At 46.6% G+C, this 24,607-nt stretch overlaps 1 protein-coding gene across 9 annotated transcripts; it reads right to left on the reverse strand.

Annotated features, from left to right (window-relative positions):
* Positions 1-890: 890 nt before the first annotated feature.
* Positions 891-24,532, reverse strand: Kif23 (kinesin family member 23). Of its 9 annotated transcripts, none has more exons than XM_013141469.3 (23): positions 24,349-24,532; positions 22,673-22,742; positions 21,644-21,778; positions 18,850-18,955; positions 18,364-18,500; positions 17,856-17,965; positions 17,337-17,507; positions 13,890-14,002; positions 13,625-13,746; positions 11,628-11,730; positions 10,654-10,733; positions 10,451-10,570; positions 10,103-10,229; positions 9,736-9,891; positions 9,077-9,234; positions 8,560-8,733; positions 8,185-8,367; positions 7,592-7,903; positions 4,551-4,781; positions 3,423-3,505; positions 3,181-3,301; positions 2,441-2,511; positions 891-1,519 (listed from the first exon to the last, which is right to left on the reverse strand). In XM_013141469.3, exons 1-23 carry the CDS (start codon positions 24,357-24,359, stop codon positions 1,504-1,506), a joined length of 2,910 nt encoding a protein of 969 aa, XP_012996923.2. In that variant the 5' UTR covers positions 24,360-24,532; the 3' UTR covers positions 891-1,503. The 9 variants fall into 9 exon arrangements, with proteins under 9 accessions (XP_012996923.2, XP_012996924.2, XP_012996922.2 ...); XM_013141470.3 differs by having other exon boundaries at positions 3,181-3,265; positions 9,736-9,894; XM_013141468.3 differs by having other exon boundaries at positions 9,736-9,894.
* Positions 24,533-24,607: the final 75 nt, after the last annotated feature.

Raw genomic sequence — 24,607 nt, forward strand, 5'->3', positions numbered from 1 at the left:
CCTCCAGCCTCAGCCTCCCAGGACACTACTATCCTGAGTGACAAGGGATTTCCCTTAACCTTGAATGTGCACTTGGCCGGAACACCCCACCTTCACTATTAATAAAAAGATTAAATTACCATTTTTGTTACAAAAAATAAAAATCTCCGCCTCAGAAAAAATCTAAACCGGAGCAGAGGGTGTCGGGGCATGCCTATAATCCCAGCCACTGAGGAGACTGAGGCAGGATTGCAAGTTTGAGGAAATCCTGGGCTACATGGAACCCCGTTTTTTTTTTTTATCGGTACTGGGGATTGAACTCACGTCCGCCTGCTTGCAAGGCAAGTGCTTATGCCGCTGAGCTAAATCCCCAGCCCCAAGGAACACCCTGTTCTTAAAAAAAAAAAAAAAAAACAACTCTAGGCTGAGGATATAGCTCAGTGGCATAAGCACCTGCCTGGCAAGTACAAGATCCTGAGTTTTATTCCCAGTACCAAAAAAAAACAAAACAACAACAAAAAAAAACCTGCTGAGTGTATAGCTCTATAGTAGAGCTCTTGCCTTGCACGCTCACTGGCCTGGGTTCAATCCCCAGCAGCACCAAAAACAAAAAAAACCAGATTTAATCAAAGGAAAAATATGTATTCACCCAAGCAAGAATGAAAATTTCACCATCAACTTCAATATTACTGTATTTTATGTTCTCAGACCGTTTCCTCCTTAAGTGTCCAGAGCATGCCTGATATGTAGATTATCAGTTATCACTCAGAAAAGGTACTGTCCACCTACATGCAAGTCCTCTGTTTTCCAGTGCTCTGTTCATTCACCCTACAGCTATGAAGAGCCAGGTAAAGCCAGGCCTTGCACTGGATGATGGGAGAATGTCCTGAACGAAAGATCGCCACACAACATCACTTTTTTACCAGTGCTTTTTATTTCAGTTCTCTTGGTGTATGTAAGTATCACAAACAATGTTTACACACACACTTCTCACCAACTTCCTACAAGGCTTTTATCATTGGCCCCATCCCGATGTCCTTATCTTGCAAGTCTCACTTGTCAGATATGTCTAAAGTGCATTTTTGCAACTAATCGATAGCAGCATTTGAGAGATACTCAGACAAGAGCTGGGAAAGACAATAAAAAGTGAGGTGTGTTCTAGATATAATATGTGCTTCCTTAACTGCCAAGATGAACACCTGCTTAAAATACCAGAGCTGTAAGTGTACAAAAATATACAAAAGAGCATTACAAAAATAGTTCATACATATACATATATATATATATATATATATAAAAAAGGAGGAAGAATTCCTCTGCTAGTAATATTAAATACAGCAAGAGCTATAAAACACAGAGCCTCTGGATCCTGGATTTGGAACCGTGAAAGACGCTGATTCTGGGTCAGTATCTGATGTCACCAAGGCCCACCATGCTGCACAAGACAACCCAGAAGACAGCATCTGCACGTCGCTAGAGAAATCAACACAAAGACAACATTCTTTTGCTGCTGGGATAGGGAGTTCATGGTTTCTTGCGCCTGAAACAGAAAAATTAGTGTTTAGCATTGTCGTACACTAGTGACATATACATCACAAGCCAGGAGAGATTGGAAAATCGCCATTTTCTTGGGAAGCTGAACTGGGAAGGTGGTAAAATCAGGGCTAGTCTCGGCTGCGTAGTCTGTCTCAAAAACCAGAAAGACAAGGAGAATGTAAGTTGTTCCAGAAAACAGGACTTTCCATCCATACTTGTTGCAATGATTTTCCAAATGGCCCAAGGAATCCAAGTGTTTAAAAAATTGTAGCTAGGGGGCTGGGGATTTAGCTCAGTGGCATAAGCGCCTGCCTTGCAAGCAGGCAGTCGTGAGTTAGATCCCCACTACCGATAAAAACGAAAAAGACAAAAAAAAAAAAAAAATTGTAGCTCGGCAGGTGCATGCCTATAATCCCAGAGCTAGAGAGGCTGAGACAGAAGGATCACCATGAGTTTGATGCCAGCCCAACTCTGGAGCCCGTAAAAACAAAACAAAAAGAGCTTGCAGAGATATTTGTAAAAAAAGAGATTTACTAAAGTAGAGGAAAAGAGGGCTCCAGAGTATAAATTCAAGAGAAAAGATGTGATTCCTCCTCTACCGTGAACTCTTGAGATTAATTTATGTATTTAGCAAACACTGGCCCCTCTACCCAGCACAAGAAGGAAGAACCCCATGAAGCTGGCATCCCAGCTCCACCCTTTGGCTCTGCATTTGGCTTCAGAATCTCTGGTGGAATGCAACAGAGCCACCAGTCGCCCGTCCCCATCCCCTGCAGCTCCGACGGCCAACGACAGCCCTCGGGACACCCAGTGCACGCTGCAAGAAGGGCCCACACATTCTGGGGGGTCCACATTTGCCCCTGAGAACAAGGTGCTGCTGGCTGGGAGGAGTGGCAGGCACTAACCCCGGAGGAGGGAGACTCACTTGGGTTGTGCGTGGTGCTGGTACCCCGGTCCCAGCTGAGAGCCTGCTCTCATCTCCACAGCCATGGAGCACTGTGAAGAAAGACAGGACGAGTCAGCTCCTCCCCACTGAGCACACGGGCCCCCAAGGACGGAGGTCAGCATTGCTGTCCAGTGTGGCGAAAGCACCAAGGTAAAACCTCCAGCCAGGCACCTGCTCGCGCACGGTCCGAGGAGACCGAGGAGACCAGAAGGCCAGGGCGGTCATCCTGGGAACTTTTTCTCTACTGAAGGGTGAGCTCCCTAGAAGCTGGCGGCCAGGGCCAGAGCACAACATCTGGACAGCACCCACAGTCTCTCCTAGGAGCCCTGCACTCTTGCGTCTACGACCCCTCACCCTTCCACTGTTGTTCCCATTACTCCTGTGACCTCTGGCTCTGCTTTGAGAACCGTAGCCCTGCACGGAGGAGCCCTAGCAAAACACAGATGCTCTCTCGAATAGATGCCATGGGATCGGCCACAGGGTCTTTGGAAATGAGGGAGAAAAGCTGAGTGTGGAAGCACACACCTGAAGCCCCAGCACTCAGGATGCTGAGGCAGGAGGATCCTGTGAGTTCAAGGCCAGCCAGGGCTATGTGGTGAGACCTTGTCTCAGAAGCCACATCCCCCACCCCCAAAATCAGGAAGAAGTGCTGCAGGGGTGGAAAGCCCTGAAAGCCCGAAATACTTCCTGGGCAAGCGGAGACTTAGTGTCCACCCTACCCGTGTCTCTACGTCGGTCAGTTCAGACTCCAGGCCATCCGGTTGAGCAAGCGCTGCTGCCGCTGACAAACTTCGCTTTCGATTGCTGAAAAGCAACAGGACGCCACGGCTATGCGTGCATCTAATACCGAGAAAAATGCTAGGCCCAGGGAAACCCAGCTAGACCCTTACAGATGCCAAAGGGGTTCTGTTCCCCAGAATGAGCCGCTCAGACACAGGCGCCCCTCGAAGGGCCCACTCACCCGCCTGGTGACTGTTGTTTTAAGGTCTCGATACCAGTAAACTGAACAGCTTGGCCGCCACCCCTTGTTTTATACACATCACCCTGGAGCCGAGAGAAAAGGCCAGGTTACACCCAGATACAGCCATGCAATAAACACATGTAAACCGCATTTTACGTTAACTTCAAGAGCCTACTGTTTCATCCAAACTCCCACCCACAAAACCAGATGGTGGTTGGGCTGCCGAGTCTGCACAGAGCAAAGCACTTTATGGAGCGGAGTTCATCTCCCTCTCTAACAGAAGCCCAATGCAGTGTAATGCATTCCAGACTGTGGGGGGTAAAGACACTGTGAGTTTTGCTCTCCCTGTAACTTAAAAACTAAACCGCAAGCCAGGTGTGGTAACACACGCCTAACATCCCAGCAGTCAGGAGGCTGAGGCAAGGGGATTGACGGTGAGGCCAGTCTGGAGTACACAGCTAGGTCCTGCCTCAGACCAAAAGGGAGCAACAGCATGGCCATGAGCTGAGGCTCCAGAAAGCCACCAGGACCCTCTGCACATTCCCAGGTCCTGTGCCTTCCCTCCCAGCAGCAGCTCTCCCACTGGCAAACAGTGGTCATATTCTTAATTATTTCTAGTACTGCCCTCTAAACTGAATTTTAGATGAAAAAAACTTTTTTCCTAATGACTGTCTCATTTTCCTATTCATTGATTCCATGATCTTAGGAAAGAAAAATGCTATTAGATTCTCTTCTTTCCAGAAAAGGACTTTGCGTAACTAAATCTTGAGTAATTTTCAGGAGTCAGATTTGAATACAGGCTTTTCATTTTCATCAGCAGAGACACAAGGGATCTCAGTTGCTAAGCTACCCAGACTGGTCCCACCTTTGCCATTCTCCTGCCTCAGCCTCACAATCCTGCACTACCTGGCTTGACCTGGCTTAGGGTTAAGCAGATTTAGTCCCAATTTAGCAGATTCAAATGTAGGCAGTTAAATTTGCTACCAAGAAAAAAGTGACACCAAATGCCCGGCTGTGTTCCAAACTGACACTAACGTATCATCAGAATGGCAGAAGCAGGAGGCTCCTGGCTGGTTTTGCAAAGTGTGTTTGCTCCTGTGTACAGCATTTTTATTGTGATTTTTTTACCTTAATTAGCTTAGTCTCAATCTCCCCATCGGAGGCTAGTTCCTGGTGGGTCAGCATGTACTTCTCACACTTAGCTAGCGCCTTTTCACTGGGAACAGACACCGTGATGGCACGGGCCACCTGTGGCTGCATGACTGTCTCGTTGTGCACGTTAGAGGCGGGCTTATGATCTACCCATCGCTCCCCTGCAGAGCGGGATCGTCTGCGTCGGACCCCAATGGGTGGTGCGTTCTGATCAGGTTGGAGGAGGCATTGAGAAACAAGCACAGCCCAGAATTAATAGAAAGGCATTATTAGAAGTGCAGCAGGCTGGTGACATTAGCGGATGACAGTATCACAAAACAAACCGTTTCCGGAGCTAAATGTTACTGACAGAGTTAAAACACCCCTTTCCTACTTAAACACAGAACCAACACACCTCGTACATTATACATTCTACCTGGGAGTTCCCCTTCTGCCAAAGGATAAAAAGGAGATATTCTGGTAATTCTAGTGCTTCAGGGGGGTTAGGGGGCACAGCTCAAATATCTTATCTTGCACTTTTGATCAAAAGTCAGTATTTATGCCTGCTTTTGTGAGGCAGCATACAATCTATGGGATCAGAAAGTCAGTTGACAACATCAGGAAGACCAATAAACGCCCTAAACATGTCCTAGATCCCTAAGCAAGAGAAAACACTCCTTATTCAGAGATATAAACAGTAACAAAAGCTCATGAAGCTGTACATGCAAAAACACTAACAGCCTACAGTATCTCATCAGTCTCTGTCATGCAATAAAAAAGCTCCTTGCCTCCAGTCCAATGCCCTGTCAATCTGGGAAAGTTGAATTTGGCACATTCAACGTATGAAAAGCTACTCCGCACACATGACACAGTTAACAGCTTGAAGCAATTGTGTGAGCGTCTGTCTCCTGGTGATAAAAGCAAATGGGAAATGTCTAAAGCCCTCAAAGCTGGCCAAGGATGAAGATCCCAGCTTCAAAATGCGTATCTGGAGGACTCAATCACGCTCCCTGTAGACTCACAAAAAAACAGATGCAGCGCAACTCGAGTGATAGAATAAAAACACAGCCGATCTAATTGGCTACTACAGAGGCCCGCCCCAGCACAGGGAGGAATCCGCACTGCTGACCCGGGCTATCAGGGACGAGCAGAGGTCAGGCCCTTAGGATGGGCCGTTGGGCAGAGGTGGGCATTCTTCAACCCACGAGGCAATAAACAATCCATGCTGAAACAGGTTTTGGGGAACTGTCTTCCAGCATTCATAACAGAAACATTAATGTGCCTCCTCACTTCAGAATACAATTCAGTTCACCTGGTGATTTTTGACCGACAAAACCTGACGTGTAGATACTAACCTTAGGTAAGATCTGCTGCACTTCTAAAGAGGATTTGGATTTCAAGGAAGAAGTTAAAGTGCCTCTAGCAAATCCTCTTAATGTCTCAGGGCCAAATTAGGCACTTCATTACTCCTGGCCAGGGGTAGGCAAGCCATGAACAGTATTAGTCTGTGTATGGCCACAAAATAAGAGGATTGACTAGAGTTGATCAGAAGGACCATTCACCATGATTTGCTTCCTAAAAAGCTTTAAGGTGAAATCTGCAAAGTAAGAACGTAAGCGACTGCAGAAGCAGCTGTTGACGGTGCCTCGGGAGTCATCACCACACAGTAACGAGCAATCAGGGCACCTAAATTAAAATCTAAAGCAAAACAAAACAAGGCAGAAATCTAAAGCAAATAGTTACTATACAATCAATTTACTTAGAAGAAAAGTTTTATAAGAGCTATGTTACGATTTTACTAAAGAGAAAAGTCACAAAATTAACTTGGTCCCTTTATTTAGATTCAAACGATATTACCTTAGTTTGTAAGAAAACAAAAATATGAAATGAGTTCATTGAAACACCCTTGATTCAGACAAAGCACTTATAATTTGAAATAAGAGCCTCCAGATTAATTGCAATTTTTGGATAAAGAAGCCATCGATAGTAGTTGCAAATTTACTCACCTAACTTTGCTAACGGCCAATGTTAACGAAAATCAAAAACTGTGAGGGGGCTATTTTATATTAATAGTGTTTAAAGAGACTTAACACACACAACTTAGTTACCTTGATAATATCATTGGCTGAATAGAAGAAAAGCCAATATTGGGGCAACTTGGGAGGCTAGACATTATTCAATCAATTCCATAGATGTGCTTTGTAGATTATGTAGGACAGTGATCTTATTTTTATTTTGGGGGAGTTTTTATTTCCCCTCTGGTACCAGGGATTTAACTCATGACCTCATGCTTGCCAGGCAGGCTCTGTGCTGTCCAGCTATATCCCCAGTCCCAGTGGCCTCATTGTTAGACAAAGTCTCACAAACACTGTGACTTACTTTCAAAGGATTTGGGGGACAATGTTTACATAAAACAATCATTGGTAAACCTAGGTAAGGGAGAAAGGAATTACTATCCATTCTTTCAACTTTCTTTGGGTTGGAAATTTTTTAGAATAAATAGCTTGAGAAAATAACTTTAAAAATGAGACTTCAAACAAAACAAAACAACAAAAAAAAAGGATTTTTAAATTCGGAAAAGGAAACCACAAAGAAAAAAAATAGAACATGTGCCCTGGGACACTTATATTTGAGCTGAGAAGCTCAGTGGTGGAGTTTGGGCTCAGTAAATGTCAGGTCCAGGGGTTCAGTCCCCAGCATCAAAATGAATAAAAAGACAGAAAAGAAAAATGGACATGGAGGTCTGTTTGCTGATGCCGTGTGAAGCCTGCCAATTTCTGCAGCTGCAAAGCACAGACCCTGAGTGAGCCAACCCGACCTGCATTTCCTGCACTCTCTTCTGGGCCAGATGTATTAAGGATGCTTCAGTCGAGCTCGGCCTCGATTTTGGGGAAGATTCAGCCTTTCAAATGAAAAGCTGAAAAAATCCAACCCTGTTTACCGTGAAGCCCACCCTCCTTTCCAGTGAACTTTAGGAACCAAATTACAAAAAAGCAAAGGCGGTCAGATCTACCACTACAGCAATGCTCAGCACTGACCCTGCAGCACGGATCCTCCTGGGCGTCTATCTCGTTCCTGAACGTAGGAACCACCTCCCTGCCTTCCGTCCAGTACATCCCTCGCCTTCTGTCTGACATCAAACAAGTTTTACTTTGTTCTGGCTCCTGCTGCCTACGCCTCACAATAGATGTGACATTGCCAGGTGTGCCGAACGCAGGAATTTTCTGCTCCCATTCCGATACACAGGAAGCCACAGAAATACTGCTCCAAGAGCTGGAGCGCCTACGCAGCTGTGGCTGACTCAGGAGTTGCTGGCCGTTGGCAATCTGAGCGATATAGTTACTAGCGAGCTAGAAAAAGTGGAGAAACGTTAGTGAGTGAGATGGAAACACTGAGAACAACAGCTCATTATTTTGCTAGCATTTTAGCACAAGAAGACTTTGCAAGTAATTGTTTGGACTGTTACGTTTTTGGTACTAGGTTGGTTAAAACGAGACTGAAAGTTTTCAAGAGAACTTTAAGAAATGTAACCAGTCATATAAAATTTTAAACAATATTGATCCTTACATAAAGTCCCAGGAGTGAGCACATTCTGTAGGGCAAAGCTTCTATACAACAACAGGACACTTACGGCCGGCGATGCAGAAGCCGATCTGCGAGCGGCCTTGTCTTGGACCCGGTCCCGCTCCCGAGAGGGTCTCTGTGGTTTCTCCATTTTGGGCTCAGTAACAATAGCTTTCAGCTGTTTCAGTTTTTCATCCTTGACCCAGAGCTGGTTTTGCATTTCAAGCTGTGTGGCTGCCACGCGACGGTCCTACCGATGACCAACAGTACTGTCTCAGTGACGTCCAGCAGGACACCCATTTACCCAGTCACGTCCCCACCTCAAACTACAGTTCCTCTCGCGCTTCCTGAACACCATGAATATGGGCACCAAAAACAGCTGAGCCCAAGCTGGAGAAAACTTCCCCGCTCTGGGAGGAGCCCTGGCAGGGGGGACACTCACGCATTCTTTCTGCCACTTCGTGGTCATTTCGGCCACCATGCCTTGTAACCTGGTTTCCAGCCTGCACTGCTCGGAAATGTGTCGCTGAAGTTGCTGATTCTGGGTTTCAAGTTCTTGTTGCAGATTCCGCTTGTCTTTTTCATAGATAGAAGCGGTTTTCTCTAAAATCTCAACCTGAGAAAAGAGCCCGCTGTGTTCAGTAGCTACCACACAAACATTTCACTCGGATATAAAATAATCTCCCTAAATTCCTCATGGAAGCACAATCGTGGACAGAAAAATCATAGAAAAAACATTTTTTCTGTCTCTGAGATCTTAAATAAGTTTCTCACTGAAAGACAGTATTATAACAGACTTAGAAGAAATATTCCTAATAATCACCTTGGGGAGGGGAGGTGAAGACAGTAAATGACCATGTGACCACTGCCAAGAGCAGGCACAGGCGTGGGGAGGACCCCGGAGCGAGACCCGCACAGCCCCGCTGGCACAGATACCGCTGCAGGACCCCTAAGCAAACCTTGTGTTCCAGTGTCTTGTTCTTCTTTTCCAGCCGTTCGATTTCCAAATTCTGTCCTGAAATCAGCCTTTCTTTTTCACTTAGTTGTCCTTGACTATAGTTTTCTTTATTTCTAACAGCATTTTCAAATTCTTGTAACAAAGCACTGAAAGCATTAGCTGAAATAAAAGCACGCAGACCAAGCCTTACTCCAATTGAAAAGAACCAAACAGAAAGAGTTCCCACTAGGAGACACTAGATAAATGCAGCTTTCAGCAAATGTCACCCCAAAAAGTACACTGTCGGGGAAAACAAGTTCCAAAAGGAATCAGGAGTTTGATTCTCAAATATACAAGAGGCATTCACAAAAACTTTTTTCCTCCTCTCCTCTCTTCTGTTCTTTCTGAAATAGTGTCTTGATGTGTAACCCAGGTCATCCTTATCTCTCTATGTAGCCCAGGCTGCCTTCAAACTCAGGATCCTCCTGCCTCAGCCTCCTGAGTGCTGAGATTATAGGTGTGTACTACCATGCCCAGTTTGAAACTTTTTGATACTGAAAAAGACTTTCATTCTGCACTACAGTATCCTCCTATCAATGTTTCAAGGTAAATAATATCTTTCCAAATGCAAAAACAGAAATAGCTCTTGATTCAAGATCAGCAGGCACCCCAGTGACTAACCTTGTCTGGTAAACTCATCGGTCATCATTTGTCGCAGCTGATGTCGCTTCTCCAAGCTCTCGATCAGTCTTGGGAGGGTCTGCTCATCATTGATGTCCAAAATCTCACACAGCGGCAAAGGTGGAAAACTCTGTAGACCCACCTCGCTGACCAAAGCTTCTGGATCAAATCACAGAATGACAAGGTTACACAGGAGGAAAAGAGCTAGAACAAGTTTAATGTGCAATCAGAGCCCCAGCGCAATGAGCCATGGTGTTTGGGTCTTGAAAAGAAGGAATGTAAATAGTTGGCCTATATGAAATCAGACTTTTCACAGCTTAAAGAGCCAGACCAACGGGCGGGTCACTGCCAAGGGGCCACATCATACCGTCTCCAATTAGGCCTCCTCGTATCTGGTTTCTGAATCGTCTCCCGGACAGTAAGCCGTATGTGGTCTTGTCTACCGCTCTGGTGACTTCCACCTCTTGGGTCACTTCTGCAAATCTCATCACTTGCTGCAACATAAAACAAATGTGATTTGTAAAAGATAAATGTCCCCAGGTCCTTCTTCAGAAATCACTGTACAAAGCAAAGAGACTGGTATTAGTTCCCTTTTGTCTCCAGTGGTTCTATAACAACTTATGCAATAATCAAGATGCAGATCTTCACATCCAAATGGCTGTCTCCCCTCGCCCCCAAAAAACTTGATTTAATGGGAGAAATAAGTGAAAATTACCAGGTTTTCTTCGTAGTCAGTGGTCTTTGGATTCACACACACGATCATACGTACTTTTCCTTCTCCATCAAAATAGTTCTTGAACAGATGGGTTAACTTTGAATCTCGATACGGAACCATCTATAATAACATTGAGTGTAATTACACAGGGTGAACACACACAAAGAAAACCACATGAGTGGTCAACGCTGGCTGCCACTGACCTTGTTCATTCCGTACATCTGGTTCTCTCTCAGGATCTCCATACACGTTCTTAGCTTCATCAGTGACTGATTAATGTTACCTGACCAAAACACACACAGAAAGCACTGGAAAACAATGTAAGAGCTAAAGGGTGTTGTGTATGCCTGTAAAATCTCAACTTCATATTGACAATTAGATAGGACTCAGAAATGAGTTTTCATGGTTCAGTTAAAGAGTGGCCTTTGTTTCTTTTGGAAACAGGGTTTTGCTTTGTAGTTCAGGCTGGCCTTGAACTGTGTAGCCCGGGTTGGTCTCAAATGGGCAGTGATCCTCCTGCTTCAGGCTCTTATGTGCTGGGATTACAGGCCTGTGCTACCACGCCCCGCCAAAGCATCCTCTGGGTTTCTATTAAAAGGCAACACTGCAGGTAATGACCCAGGAGGCCTCTCCAGCTTTATTTAAGTACACATGTTAGATGCAGGGGTTTAATGACCTCATATAGAAATCTTCTCTCTAAAGCACTCTACAAAACATGACCATTTCTGGCCACACTGGCTCCCACCAATAAGAACCTAGAGCCCCTCTGGCCCCAGAGGAAGCAGCTGACTGTCCCCTCTGCATCTCAGCAAGGATTCCTAAGCAGCACAGTTGTTATTTCTGAGCAATTTTGCTTGGATTTCTTAGCAAAGGCAAGCCTGCCAGATTCCGTCAAGCTTCTAAGACCACAGACAATCACCTGATCATGTCCAAGAACGCCTAAAATGCATGCATTCTGGAACCATGATATGTAGCCGGCTCCACTGTGCTCTGGTCTCTGACTTACCAAAAAGGTGAGTCAGAAGTTAGTTTTTAAAGGTCGGTGATACTGCTTCAGTTAAGCTGGTCTGGAATAATGTACATTATCTAAACTGGAGACAATTGCACTGCGGCTGCCACAGATAGTGTCGATATCAGTTTTGGAAAGCTGTAACAAGAAGAATGATGCTTTGCCCACCTGCTTCCCGCAGTCTGTTCCCTTCTGCTTTGGTCCGGTTAGTTCTTTCACTGCCAGCAAGATCTACCAAGAACAGCTGGCTTACCATGATGTGTTCTTTTTCCTGAAAAGGATCACAAAGCCTAAGTAAGTTAGGCCAGATCACGGTGTTCCTGGAGCAGAATCAAGCCAACATATCATGCCGTCCTATTGGACATGAGATCTGCGTGATACGCAACGTGCAGGGAAGGCAGAGAACACTTGTCACAGGAGCATGTTGCTGTAAGCGTGTGACAGATGCATGTGTGACATGAAACCGCCACTTGTCTGGTGTAGGGAGCAGCTCAGAAGGGCTGCCCCTGTCCTGCCCCTCCTACCTGAGGGCATTGTGTCAGCCTACATTTCCCATGATCCTCCCCTTGCCTACAATGCGCATGACATAAGCACCTTCCCGCTTCAGCCTACATCTCCCATAATCCCCTCTTGTTGACATCACTTCCCCTTACCTATGTGCCTACATAGTCCGATAGGCCCAAGGCTAGTCCTCCCATATGAGGAGACCCAAGCCGGCCCATCCTGTGAAGCCACATCCCCTTTGACTCTATATAAGCCATGTACACTTCCTGAATAAACGGGACTTGATTGGAATTGGTCAACTTGTCCTCCTCTCTCTTTTGTGTTGTCCAGCCCTCCATCCCCGTCCCCTCTCCAGGTGAGGCCTACAGGCCGATCCGCGGGCCGGATCAGTCTGGTGTCTGGCCCTCCTTCTGCACCAGAAGACGCAGGCTCCTTGTGGACAGGGACTCAGTTTTTAGTCACTTTACTAGCACCCTGCACACTTTTCTGCAAAATGATTCAAAGGAAATCAAGTGTGTATTGAAGGGGAATTTATACCTAGTTTTTGGCTGAAATGTGTTAACAGTGACGATCACATTTATGGCTGACCGTACCCCCAAGCACTGGGTTATGAGCTTTATAATACCACACGCTGAATCCTCACAGTCTTCTCTTCTTTCTTTTTCCTCAGTACTGACGATTAAAACCAGGCCTTCATATGGAGCTACACGCCAAAGCCCTTTTGCATTTATTGTTTTGAGAAGAGTCCCACAAAATCACAAAGCTGCCCAGGGTGACCTGAGCTTGTAGCCCTCCTGCTGCAGCCTCCCAGGGTGCTGAGATTAAGGCTTTCCACCACCACACAATCTCAGCAGAGGCACCATTAGAGTATTAGATGATCATAGTTACATCAGACAGCCGGTAAATAAACAGGAACGAGCATTCAGATCTAGCAGTCTGCAATATCATTTCTTCCTGCCACCTTGAAACCAGCCTGTCACAATTGCATGCTACAGTACTATGATTACAATTAAACAGCCTGACATTATTAATTGTGCACTGAGGTGCAAATGCTATCAGTAATTCCCGTAAGCCTTATAGCCTGCCAGGTCCAGCAGTAACCTGTGATTAGCAGGTGAAGCCCTACTGGCTACCCACTTGAGGAGAAGCAACTTAGACTTCTGGGTACCCCCTAACTGAATTCATGCTGGGAAGTCAAACTGCTGACATTTAAAAATATTAACTGAATTTTTCCATACAAAAGTTATTAAGAGCCAGGCGTGGGTGGCACACACCTGTAATCCCAGCACTCAGGAGGCTGAGGCAGGAGGACCGTTGCAAGTTCAAGACCAGTCTGGGCTACAAAGTGAGCTCAAGGACAACCTGAACTGCATAGTGAGACCCTGTCTCAAAAAGACCAAAAAAAAAAAAAAAAAAAAAATCATTAAGGATAATAATAATCAATTGCACAGTCTTCTTAAGCAAGGGGATTTTTTTCAAATATGTAAATCCTTTTCACAGCAAAATTCCAGGTGTGCAGATACTATCTAATGAGAAAAAAATTTATTTTCAAGTATCAGCTATGTAGATATTAATGCTAGAGCAGTCTTCACTATGTGACTTAACTCTGCATCTTGAAATAGAGGCTGAGGCCAGGAGCAAGCGCTCAATCTGCAGTTTACCTGCAGGACGTTGTCCCCGTCTGCATCCAGCGGAGCCTTCACCAGCTTAATGTTGAACACACTGTGGGAACGGCTGGACTCCTGGTTCAAGTGTGTGTTAGCAATGCGTCTTTTGGTCTGACCTATGACAACAGAGAAATCATTGCCGTACCCTTAACATCTCATTGTGCACACGTTCTGATACATCCGAGAGGACTGCTGTCACATTGGGGTAGGGCGCACTCTCAAGGGCCAACCCATTACTTGGCATTCTTCTACTTCTAACCTCTCCAGAAGACTTCAAAAGCCTCCTCAGTAGATTTCACTTCCACCTGAGTGCATCCTGCAACATACATGTTGTGGTTCTTGTCTTCACGCAGAATCTTAGATTGAGGCAGCCTGCGGGGAAGAGAGAAAGTCAGAGTTCTAAACTGAGAGCTGCTAATGCATTTCCCTGACAACTAGAGCTACACTAATCAGCAACTCCAGTGCTGCCTGGAGACAAGCCACCCCAGAGAAACATCAGAGTAGGACGGTGTCGGCTCATGGGCAAGGTGGGTTACAAAACAGGCTAACAGGAGGCGGTGCTGTTGTGAAAGCGCAGCTCTGGTCACTAATGAAGCACAGAAACATTCACAGAGCAGATCGCAGAGGACCACAATGACGCCTCACACACAGCTTCTCCCCTCGGCGTGGCAGTCCCACCTGCTTCTGCCTTGGTGGCACTGGAGCGCCCACACGCATGGCAGGCCTCAGCTGCTTTTTCCTGCAGCAGCACCATTTCCAATGACCTTCCAGGATCAAGGAGGGCAGAGGCAGCAGCCAGCCCAGAGCCAGTGAAAACCTGCATGCAAGCGTGCCACGGCTGCCTGTCGGTAGCGTAACTGCACCCTCCTAATGACAGCCCCAGTACACAAAATCTGTGCTCCTCCCGGGGCTCCTGCAACGGCTCCGCCTACCGAAAGAAAAAGGTAAGTACTGCAGTTTCCACACAGCACTGCAGCCCAGACTACACATACAATGAGAGGTATGTTTAAAACCCTCCTGTTGCAGGATTTCTTCATGGCATTAAAACCACTAAAAGTGTCTGTCAGGCATAGTGGAACGCACTTGCAGTCCCATCACCAAGGAGGAGGCTGAGGCAGGAAGAGTGCCTCAAATTCAATGCCAGCCTGGAATGCAAACCAAGACCATGCCTCAAAAAAGTGGGAAACAAGCTGACCATGGTGGCACATGCCTATTATCCCAGCACCAGGAGGCGGAGGCAGGGAGACTGCCTCAAGTTTGCCACATGCCTGGGCTACTCAGTGAGTTCAAGGCCCGCCTGGACTACACACAGAGCAAGACTGTCATGGAACAGAAACAGTGAAAGTTAACAGCTCAGAAAAGTAGCTGTAACCGTAACATCACCCCAGCCAATTAAATCTGACCCCAATGGCTAACAAGCGCCCTTGTAAACTCATTCAAGGAAGAAGTGGGAAAGGTTACCAAGCACACTGGCGCTTTGGATGGTATTCCCTTGCATAATAACGTCGTTAACCAAGACAGGTCTTTTGAAAAAATCCCAATGTAAACAAACCAAACGAAAATGTGGCACATAGGCAGACACGGAAGAAATGAATGTCATTTATCAAAGTTTAGGAAAATGGATATACACAAACCTGGAGTAAAGACAGCGAGAAGCCTGAAACAAATAGGAATGTAGTAAAATCAGCAATAAAAATCAGTTATTGTCAGAGGTAGTAGCACACACCTGTAATCCTCGCACTCTGGGAGGCTGAGGCAGGAGCACTGCAAGTTTGAGCCAAGCCTGAACAACTTAATGATTTAGCAAGATCCCATCTCAAAATAAGAAATAAAGTGAGGGAGGACAGCTGGGGGTGTAGTAAGATGCAAAACCCTGTATTCAATCACCAGTCCCAGAAAACACACACACACACCCCATAAGGTCTGTACTCTTTCACATGTTTATATGCTCTAATTTTTTTTAAATACTAACACTCTAAGGGGAAAAAAATGGTGCTTACCAAAATAAATCCTGCCAGGCCCAGTGGTGCATGCCTGTAATCCCAGCACTCAGGAGGAGGCTGAGGCAGGAGGATCATTGTGAGTTTGAGATCAACCTGGGCTACAAAGTGAGCTCAAGGCATCCCTGAACTACAAAGCAAGACCCCGCCTCAAAATGAATGAACAAAAAATAAGTGTCTTGGTAAAGTTCTCATTTAAAGGATTAGCGGGCTGGGGATTTAGCTCAGTGGCATAAGCACATGCCTTGAAAGCAGGCAGTCGTGAGTTCCATCGCCGATACCAATAAAAAAGAAAAAGACAAATAAATAAATAAATAAAGAAGGATTAACTAGAGCAAAAAAGGAGCAGTCTTTCTTCACATAAACGTGTGGAATTAAACATTTATTTCACTTATCCACCTACTCGGTGAATTCCGGCATCCTGAAGGGATGTGAAATGTGATTGAGAAGAGCCATAGAAATACTTATCAAGGGCTGGGGATATAGCTCAGTGCATAAGCACCTGCCTGGCAACCACAAGGTTGTGAGTTCAACCCTGGTACAAAAAAAAAAATAAACACTTATCAAATGTGGCCTCAACCAAAATCCACATTTCATACAGGTCAACTGCATGCACTGACATCTGTTCTCAGTCTAATGGTTTCCTAAATCCAACCATTCCTCCAGTGTGTTCCATGAGGCAGATACTTGAAGAAAAAAATATTTTTTTGTCTTTTTGAGACAGGGTCTCCATATGTAGTTCAGACTCAGCTTGAACTCACTATGTAACCAAGGCTGGTCTTGATCCTCCTGCCTCAACCTCCTGAGAGCTGCAGTCATAGGCAGGCACCACCACACCTGGCTCACAACAAGTTAAATCTAAAACACAAGTGTGCATAGCAAAGACAGTGCTCAAGGCCAGCTTTTAGCTGAGGAGCAAAACCCTCCACAGAGGAACCACAGATACAATACTAACTTAGACCTAAGATTCTGCAACCAGCTCAGGCACAGATGCAGACTTAAGATTAGTGAGCCCTGACGGTAAGCAGGTATGATCTTAGGTTTCCAGCAAGACAAGACCTGGGGGAACCTAAGGCACAGTCTGAACTCTGGTGACAAGACAGTGACACTCAATACTAATCAACAATGGAAGATCAGAGAACACCGGTACATCTTGATCTGCAGAGACAGACAGGACAGAGGGCTACAGAGGCTGCAAAAGTCCCCACATCGAGCACGATGTCCTGGAAAGGGGCCCTGGCCTGCATCATTATAAATTAATCAAGGGACCTGCTCAGAATAGCTCAGGGCCAAGAGTTCAAGAGTTCTCCAAAGTAATCTCCAGCCGGGGATGTCAGTGCAAGTCAGTAATCCCAGCAGTTGAGAGGCTGAGGCAGGAGCCTCATTCTGTGTTTGAGGCCAGGCTTGGCTACATATTGAGTTCAAGTTCAGCTTGAACTGTATGGTGAGACCCTGTCCCCCCCCAAAAAAATCTCCCAGATGAATATCCAGGTCACTTTTTTCCTCATATGCCTGAGCCCACCAGTTCCCTAAAACAGCTACTGTATCATTAGTAATAAGTGCTTACGGCACCCTAAATACCGAATGTGTGAGCTATTGCACTTGCTCTGAAAACAAATGCAAGCACTGGCCCTGAAAGCATAAAGGCTCCCTGAGGGAAAGCAACGGCCGAAGGTGGAGGCTAAGGGGCGCTCGCCTCTACTAACCTGGTCTTTATTGGATCAAATGGCACCTCCTCCAGGAGATCATAAATGTAATTATTATATATTTCAATGTAAGAGACGAATACACCGTAGACGCAGTCTTCATCCACCTGATCTACTTTGCAACATTCTTGGACATTTATTATATCTGCAAAGTCTGGATCTACTTGTCGCCTGAAAATCCAAAAACACAGAAGAGATTTGCTTCCACTCCAAGTCCTGATCTGAAGGAAACCGTGCCGCAGGGAGACTAAAGCTCTAACGAGATCATCCGGCCTCAGAGTAGGGTGCAGAATCCACGTTACTCCCAGTTCTCAGATCTGCCAGTGCCCCGGGCCCACCCGATGATTCCCAGCACTGGCTCTCACCCTCTCCCCAGAGGCAGCTTCTGACGACAGAGCCATACACCAGGTGCTGGAAACCAGAGCGAACATCGGAGCAGCCAGACTGGTCGTCACCCCTGAGCGGCCACCTTTACCCATCGCAGCCAGGCCGGAGCCACACACAGGTACGATTACTTACTTGGCGGACGGGGTCTTGGGGTTGGGTGTGGCTTCTCGTTTCTGCCGTTCTAATAAGGCATCCACCTCACACTGAATCTCCATGCTATTCCTATCATTAGATTTAAAAACCTAAAGGAGGAGCAAAGGTCAAACCGTGCTTCTGAGAATTTGGCTTAAGCAGTACAAAACACATTTAAGAAATTAGCTCTGTGACATTGCAACATGCAAGTTTCAAGCTGGTTCTGATGCTTTGATTCTTCCTAAGACCACTGTATCCACAGGCCTGTTATGTCTATGTAAAACAGGAACACAGGCTGTGTAGTGGTGCATGCCTGTAATCTCAGCACGTGGGAGGCTGAGGCAGGAGGATTGCTGTGAGTTTGAGGCCAGCCCAGGATACATAGGGAGTTCAAGGCCAGCCTGCACTACACAATGAGACTCTATCTCAAGAAAAAAAAAACAAAACCCCAAAAACTAAAACTAAAAACTAAACTAAAACAGACACAACACAGAAGACTCATACTTACATAGCGTTTGGCCTGATATGGACCTATGCTGTTGAAGATCATCTTTAAGCACCGTGGAAGCAGCCCTGCTTCCCCCGGAGACCCCGTCATGGTGTGCGTTTTCCCACTTCCCGTCACGCCATACGTAAAGAGCAGACCTGAGGTGTAGCAAGTCACAGTGAGTTAAAGTCCCGCGCTTAAAGCACATCTTCCATTGTCAGCAAAAAAGCAGGAAAAGTAGCCTGCTCAAAAACAGCAGGTTTAACATCACTCGGACAAATCTGAATTGAAGTGGGAACCAAAGAACAAATATCAAAAGAGAAGAAACGCCAGATGCAGTGGTGCCGGCCTATAATCACATTACTCAGGAGGCTGAGGCAGGAAGGTCACTGAGTTCGAGGTCAGCCGGAGCTACACAGTGAGACTTTGTCTCAAAAAAAAAAAAAAAAAAAAAAAAGAAGAAGATAAGAAAACAAGGAAATCCAAGCAAACTCCCAAGAATCTCACCATTTTTGCCATGAATGAGGTCATCCACTAAGGGCTTCGCCACAGTATCAAAAAGCTCCTGCTGGGTGGTGTAAGAGCCGAACACTTGCTTAAAGGAGTACTGAGTCTGCGGGCAGAAGGCAAAACACACTCCCTTGGAACACCGCACCACAGAGCCTAGAAATGTATCTGCTGGTGCCGAGCAAGTTTCGTGATGAACCATTCTGACGCAAAAGATAAAAATACCAATGGTCTTGAAATCCCCAAAACTTAATCTCAGCAGCTGACACAGTCATCATGTATATAAGTTGTCAGTTTACAAACCTGTAAACACTTCCATCTCCACTCCTGCAGAGTGTGTAGAAAAGTTTTAAGTCTACTAAAAGATGGACTTTGTTTTTAATCAAGTGACAGGGAAGACCAAAAGGTATATTTCAGAGTCCTAGGTTTATGGGAATCTTTATTACTTTATATACTCATCTACTATTTTTTCTTTATAAAAAAGTCATGTAATAGCTGAGCATGAATGCAATCCCAGCACTCGGGAGGCTGAGGCAGGACCACTGTGAGTTTGAGACCAGCCTGGGCTACAGTGAGCCCAAGGCCACCCTGAACCACATAGCAAGACCCTGTCTCAAGAAGACAAAAGAAAAGTCATTTAGAATGGCAATAACAAAAAAAAAAAAAAAAAAAAAAAAAAAGAAAGAAAGAAAAGAAACCACCAATAACCAAGGTGGGGTGTTTCTATGGATGAGGTCACATACACCAGTAATTCCAGTACCCTGAAAGCCAAGACCCAGGGTTAAGGTGAAACTTGTAGCAGGGTTCTGGCTTATCTGATGAACCCCAAAAGCTAAGGAGGAGAAAGAAACAGGAGGCAGCCTCCACAGCATTTTGCCCCTTGAAAGACTTTATTGCTTAAAAGGTTTTAAACAGAAAATGATAAACCTCCTTTATGTTTTAAGAGAGTATTTTGTTTCTGGGTGTGGTGCTTGCCCGTAATCCCAGGACTCTAGAGGAGACTGAGACATGAGGATCCCTGTGAGTTTGAGGCCAGCCTAGGCTATAGAAGTTCAAAGCCAGTCTGAGCTACAAAGCAAACTCTTAAAACACAAACAATTCTGGCTGCCCTGTGGAAACAGATCCAATAAGAAGATTGCCAAGAGAAGCAGGAGCTCCAGTTGGGCTGGAGCACAGTGTGACCAAAATCAGCTCAAAATGTGGTCAGCATATCAGGCCCTGCCTGAGAACTGTCTGTCACAAGGCGACCTCAGCATTTAGAAACTTCGCCACACTACTGCAGCACTCCTACCTGTGTCCACTGGGTTTGGTTCACTAATAGTCTGTCAGCAAACTCCCCTAACTGGTTCCATCTAGTGTGAAGTGCGCCACAGGATCAGCTGTCCCACAGCAAATGTGTGAGAAAACTGAGTTATTCCCTCTCCTCAGTCTGAGGGGCACTGGTCTCAGAGACTAAGCCAATAAAGCAGTGGCAGCGGGGCCAGAACCAAAAGGACCATTTGGAGACGAGCACTGGAGTAGTGGAACAGAGACTGTAAGGATGCAGTGTACACAGTGCTGAGATCCGAGCAGAGGACCCACAGAGAACCAGGTCTGGGGGCCCCGGATTCCACCTGGGCAGCTGGACACAGAGCTACGAGGGGGCAGCCACTGGTTTCTTTCCCAGAAGAGACAGAGACATTAAAGAGGGAAAGCTGGAAGGAGGGGAAGGGCTGCGGGAAAGAGGGTGCTGCTGGGGTTTCAGGGAGGACAAAGAGCTGGCATCAAATTTCGCCACAGGTATTCTCCCAAAGGGCCACAGCCCAGCCATGGTGAGCAGAGAGAATCACAGCCTTGGGAAGAAGAGAAGACAGCCGGCTCCTCTTTGTCCTCCGGGACCCCCCTGCTTCTTCGGCTGAGGGCCACCACCATGGCCTCCGGACTAAGCTAAGGCAAGGACTCTCTCACACCCCTTTACAGATCCCCTCCTCCCTCCAGCTGCTGGCTCAGCACATTTGTTCAGCAGAGCTGAACTTGCATTTCTGAGCTGGTTCAGGATCGCACTAAATATAAAACCCTTTATAAGAGGTTGATACAAGCGAGATGTGGGGGTACGTGCCTGTGACCCCAGTATGCAAGCTTAACCATAGCAACTGAGCAAGAAACTGGCTCACATGAAAAAGGGCTGGAGGTGCAGCTGAGCGTGAAGGCGCCGGTTGAGGTCCCACTACTGAGGGAGAGAAAAAAGGGAGGAGGCGGTGGAGTGAAAGAAGAAGAAAGGACCACAGCTGAGCCAGTTTGGGGGCGCACACCTGTGCTCCCAGCATTTGGATTAGCAGCTCATCTCCCTGACTCGGCCACTTGTCAGGCTCAGCCCTCAGGAGGCCGAGGCAGGAGGCCTGTTATGGGTTCAAGGCCAGCCCGAGCTACAGAGCAGGACACTGTCTCCAAAACACAAAAAGAAGTTGGAGGAGGGCGTTGTTGACATAAATGCACAATGGAAATACACTTAAGTTATTTCAGTTTCAGCACCTGACTGAAATTGTGTGTGTAAAACTGACCGGCACAAGATGACGTCATTCCCTAGACACAGTGTTGATAAGGAAGGAAACCGTCTTTCAAACAATAGAATCACATAGGAAACTGTTTGAGTTTAAACATGGAGCACCGGGGATTTAGCTTAGCAGCATAAGCGCCTGCCTGTCAAGCGTGAGATTGTGAGTTCGATCCCCAGTACCAAAACAACAGTTTAAACAGGGAAAAGCCACTCAGGGATTCCCTCAAGTGAAGACAAATGGGCTGCGGCTGGAATTACCTCCTTGTCGTTCCCAGTCCGGTTTACTTTGTAGTAGCCCTCGGGAGGGTGAAACTGCACTGTGGTGCTGCTGATGACCTCAATGCAGCTGCACTCTTGGTCAGGGAAGCTCAGGGGCCGCACCCTGCAGTACACCTGGAAAGCAGGAGGTTGCCGGTCAGCCTCCTTTCTCAATTTAGCTTCTCATTCATTCATTCAACAAACATTCAGTGCCATTCAATGTAAGAGACCACTAGGAACGCAGAGCTACCAACAGTGAAATCGGCCGCACGAGATTGTCAAATGGAAACAAGATTCATTAGATATGAGAAAACATTTAAAATATATGTCATTGCAAAGTGAATTTGGGTAACAAAAGTATCAAATTGTACAGGTTGTCTTTTGCTTTTATACTGGACACAAATGACTAAATTATGTGACTAACAAAGATTTCTCTAAATAGCAAATAAAAGTTGCTGGACTTCTTTGGAATTGGATGTCAATTAAACCTTGTTAGCCTAACCCAACACTTAACACAGAAAGTATAAAAAGGCAGAGGAGGTGTTGGGGAAAACCTATCCCCAAGAACCTGCCATCCACTCCAGTGGCAGGGTGGAGAGGGGATTTAAAATGTCTCTGAGCGAACCAATCCTGTTATTTTTCTTTCATTGTAAAAGCCAGTTCCGAGCCTGAAACCACTAGCAGTTAGGAAGCACTCAAGTGAATCAAGCTGTCCCAAAGTCATGCAGGTGGGAGAGGGCACTCCAGCCTAGGTGGAAAGTCTCACCCTCATCCCAAAGAGGGTGACATGAAGCCAGGCGGAGACTTCTGATTGGTCACACTAAGCATGCAGTCAACAAGCAAAGACTGCAACTAATTAAGCCTACAGAGCAACACAGCTAGAGTCAGTTAGACACAATTCAGTAAATCTAACTAACTGCTTCACCAGCTACTTCCACACCCTCTTTCACCTTCCCTCCTGAGCACACATGCAAGACAAGAGAAGGCAGGAAGAAAGAATACAAGCGCATCAAGCCAGGGAAACCTTACCCCAACTGGCTCTTTGAGGTTCCTCGGGAACCCTTTCTTCACTGCTGGTTTCTTAGGTGTCTTCCCTCTCCTGGTCATTAAAAAAAAAAACAAAAAAACATCCGTTCAGCACGAACATAACAAAGACCTCACATATAATTCACACAAAGCCAACTTCCCTTAGATTTATAGAATTGTTCCTTAAAAGTTCCAAAGCACCGCATTCCAAATAATATCACTAATAAGCTGCAGCAGCAACAGCACATGTAATCCAAAAGCAAAGGTTGCTGTAGCGTCTATTTTGGGCACTCAAGGTACCTTATTTTTTGCAGTCTTGTATTTTAAGTAGTTTGTACATTTTCTTGAGCAATAGTTCTACAGACGCACTATGAATTTGAAATATCTACAATTAACTGCTCTCGCTTACCATTTAGAGATATATGTAGACAGGCACGCGCTGTATCAACAGTCACTTTCCAGGCACAAGGAGGGGTCATTAACCTCAGTCAGTTGCAAAATGCACCAGGGAGATTCTTTCAAGTTTTATATCTATACCATTCAACTGGTCATTCAATAGTCAGCACCGTGACGTCAAACCACCAATTTCTCTCTTTTGCCCTATCTTTCTATCTAAAACTACCACATTGGCCACTTTGCTCTCTTTAAGGAGGAAAAACAGAAAACGCCATTTTCATATCTTTCACCACCATTTAAAGCTAAAATACAGCAATTGGTTTGGACCACAGATTTTTAAACTATTTTTGTCAACATATTCCCAGCTGAAGCAGTAGTAAATGGCTCTTGTTTTGCATTTACTCAATATATCCTTTTTCAAATATCTAGATTTTAACTGGGTGTGGTGGTGCATACTTGTAATTCCAACACTCTCAGGGGCTGAGCTAGGAAGACTGCAAGTCCTAGCCCAGAGGGGGCAACTTAACAAAGGCTGTTTCAAAATAAAATAAAAAGGCACTGGGGAACTGTGTTCAAAATAGAATAAAATAAAATAAAATAAATAAAATAAAAAGGTGGGGGGAGTGGGGATGGAGGGCGAAGGTTCTGGGTTCATTCCCCAGTATGAAGCCAGCGGGGCGGGGCGGGGGGGGGACTTAGACTTTGGCTTCTTTAAAAATCAGGACTATCCTTGTGCGAGCGGCTAAATCACTTTACCCTTAACAGAACACCTTCCTCAACTAGAGAAAGGCTGCGATCCGCTCTCCCCACAGACGCGCAGAGACACGCGGACTCTCCCTTGGGGCAGGGTTACTCTAAAGTCCAGCGAAAGGAACTGGCTGGGCCTCGAGGCCAGCGCCCGGGGATCCACGACGCCAGCCCCAGAGGACAGAAACCGCCCGCCGGCGCCGAGGGGCCCCCGGCACCGCTGCACATGGGGCTCCCCGAGACCCAGACCCCTCTGCACAACCAGAGCGGCCCGGGTGTAGAGCCGTCCTACAAGGGCGGGGACGACGCCGGGCATGGGGGGGGGGGGTGACACCGGTCAGCGGACCTCGGGGACCGCGGGAAGCCCGACTTCGGGTGCCCCTTCTCAGTGGCGGGCGTGGCCGTGGGCACCCAGATCCACAGGCGCGGGAGCTACGGGGTCCAGGTCTCAGTGAGGGGTCAGCGGGGCGCCCCACTTGAGAGTGCAGGCCCGGGATCCACCCTGGTCCCCGCCCCCTCGGCGGTCCCGAACTCACGCTGCCTCCATGGTACCAGGTTTCTTGCGCCCCACACGCCAGGGACGCGGGGCTCGGCCAGGTGAAGAGGGCACCGCACTCGGCAGCTAGGTCGCAGCGCTCCGGAAAGGCCCGCGGAGCCGCTGCGAGTTCCGATGCGCTCCCGCCAGGCGCTGTTCAAACGGCCCAATCAGTGCCCGCTCGCGAGGAAGGGGCGGGGCCTCGGGAGCGCTAGCCCGCGGAAGTGGCGCTGGTTTCCTAGGCGACGAAGCGGAAAGGA

This window comes from Cavia porcellus, unplaced genomic scaffold (genome assembly GCF_034190915.1).
Source record: "Cavia porcellus strain 051 isolate PalLab524CR breed Dunkin Hartley unplaced genomic scaffold, mCavPor4.1 scaffold_4, whole genome shotgun sequence".
NCBI lineage: Eukaryota > Metazoa > Chordata > Mammalia > Rodentia > Caviidae > Cavia > Cavia porcellus.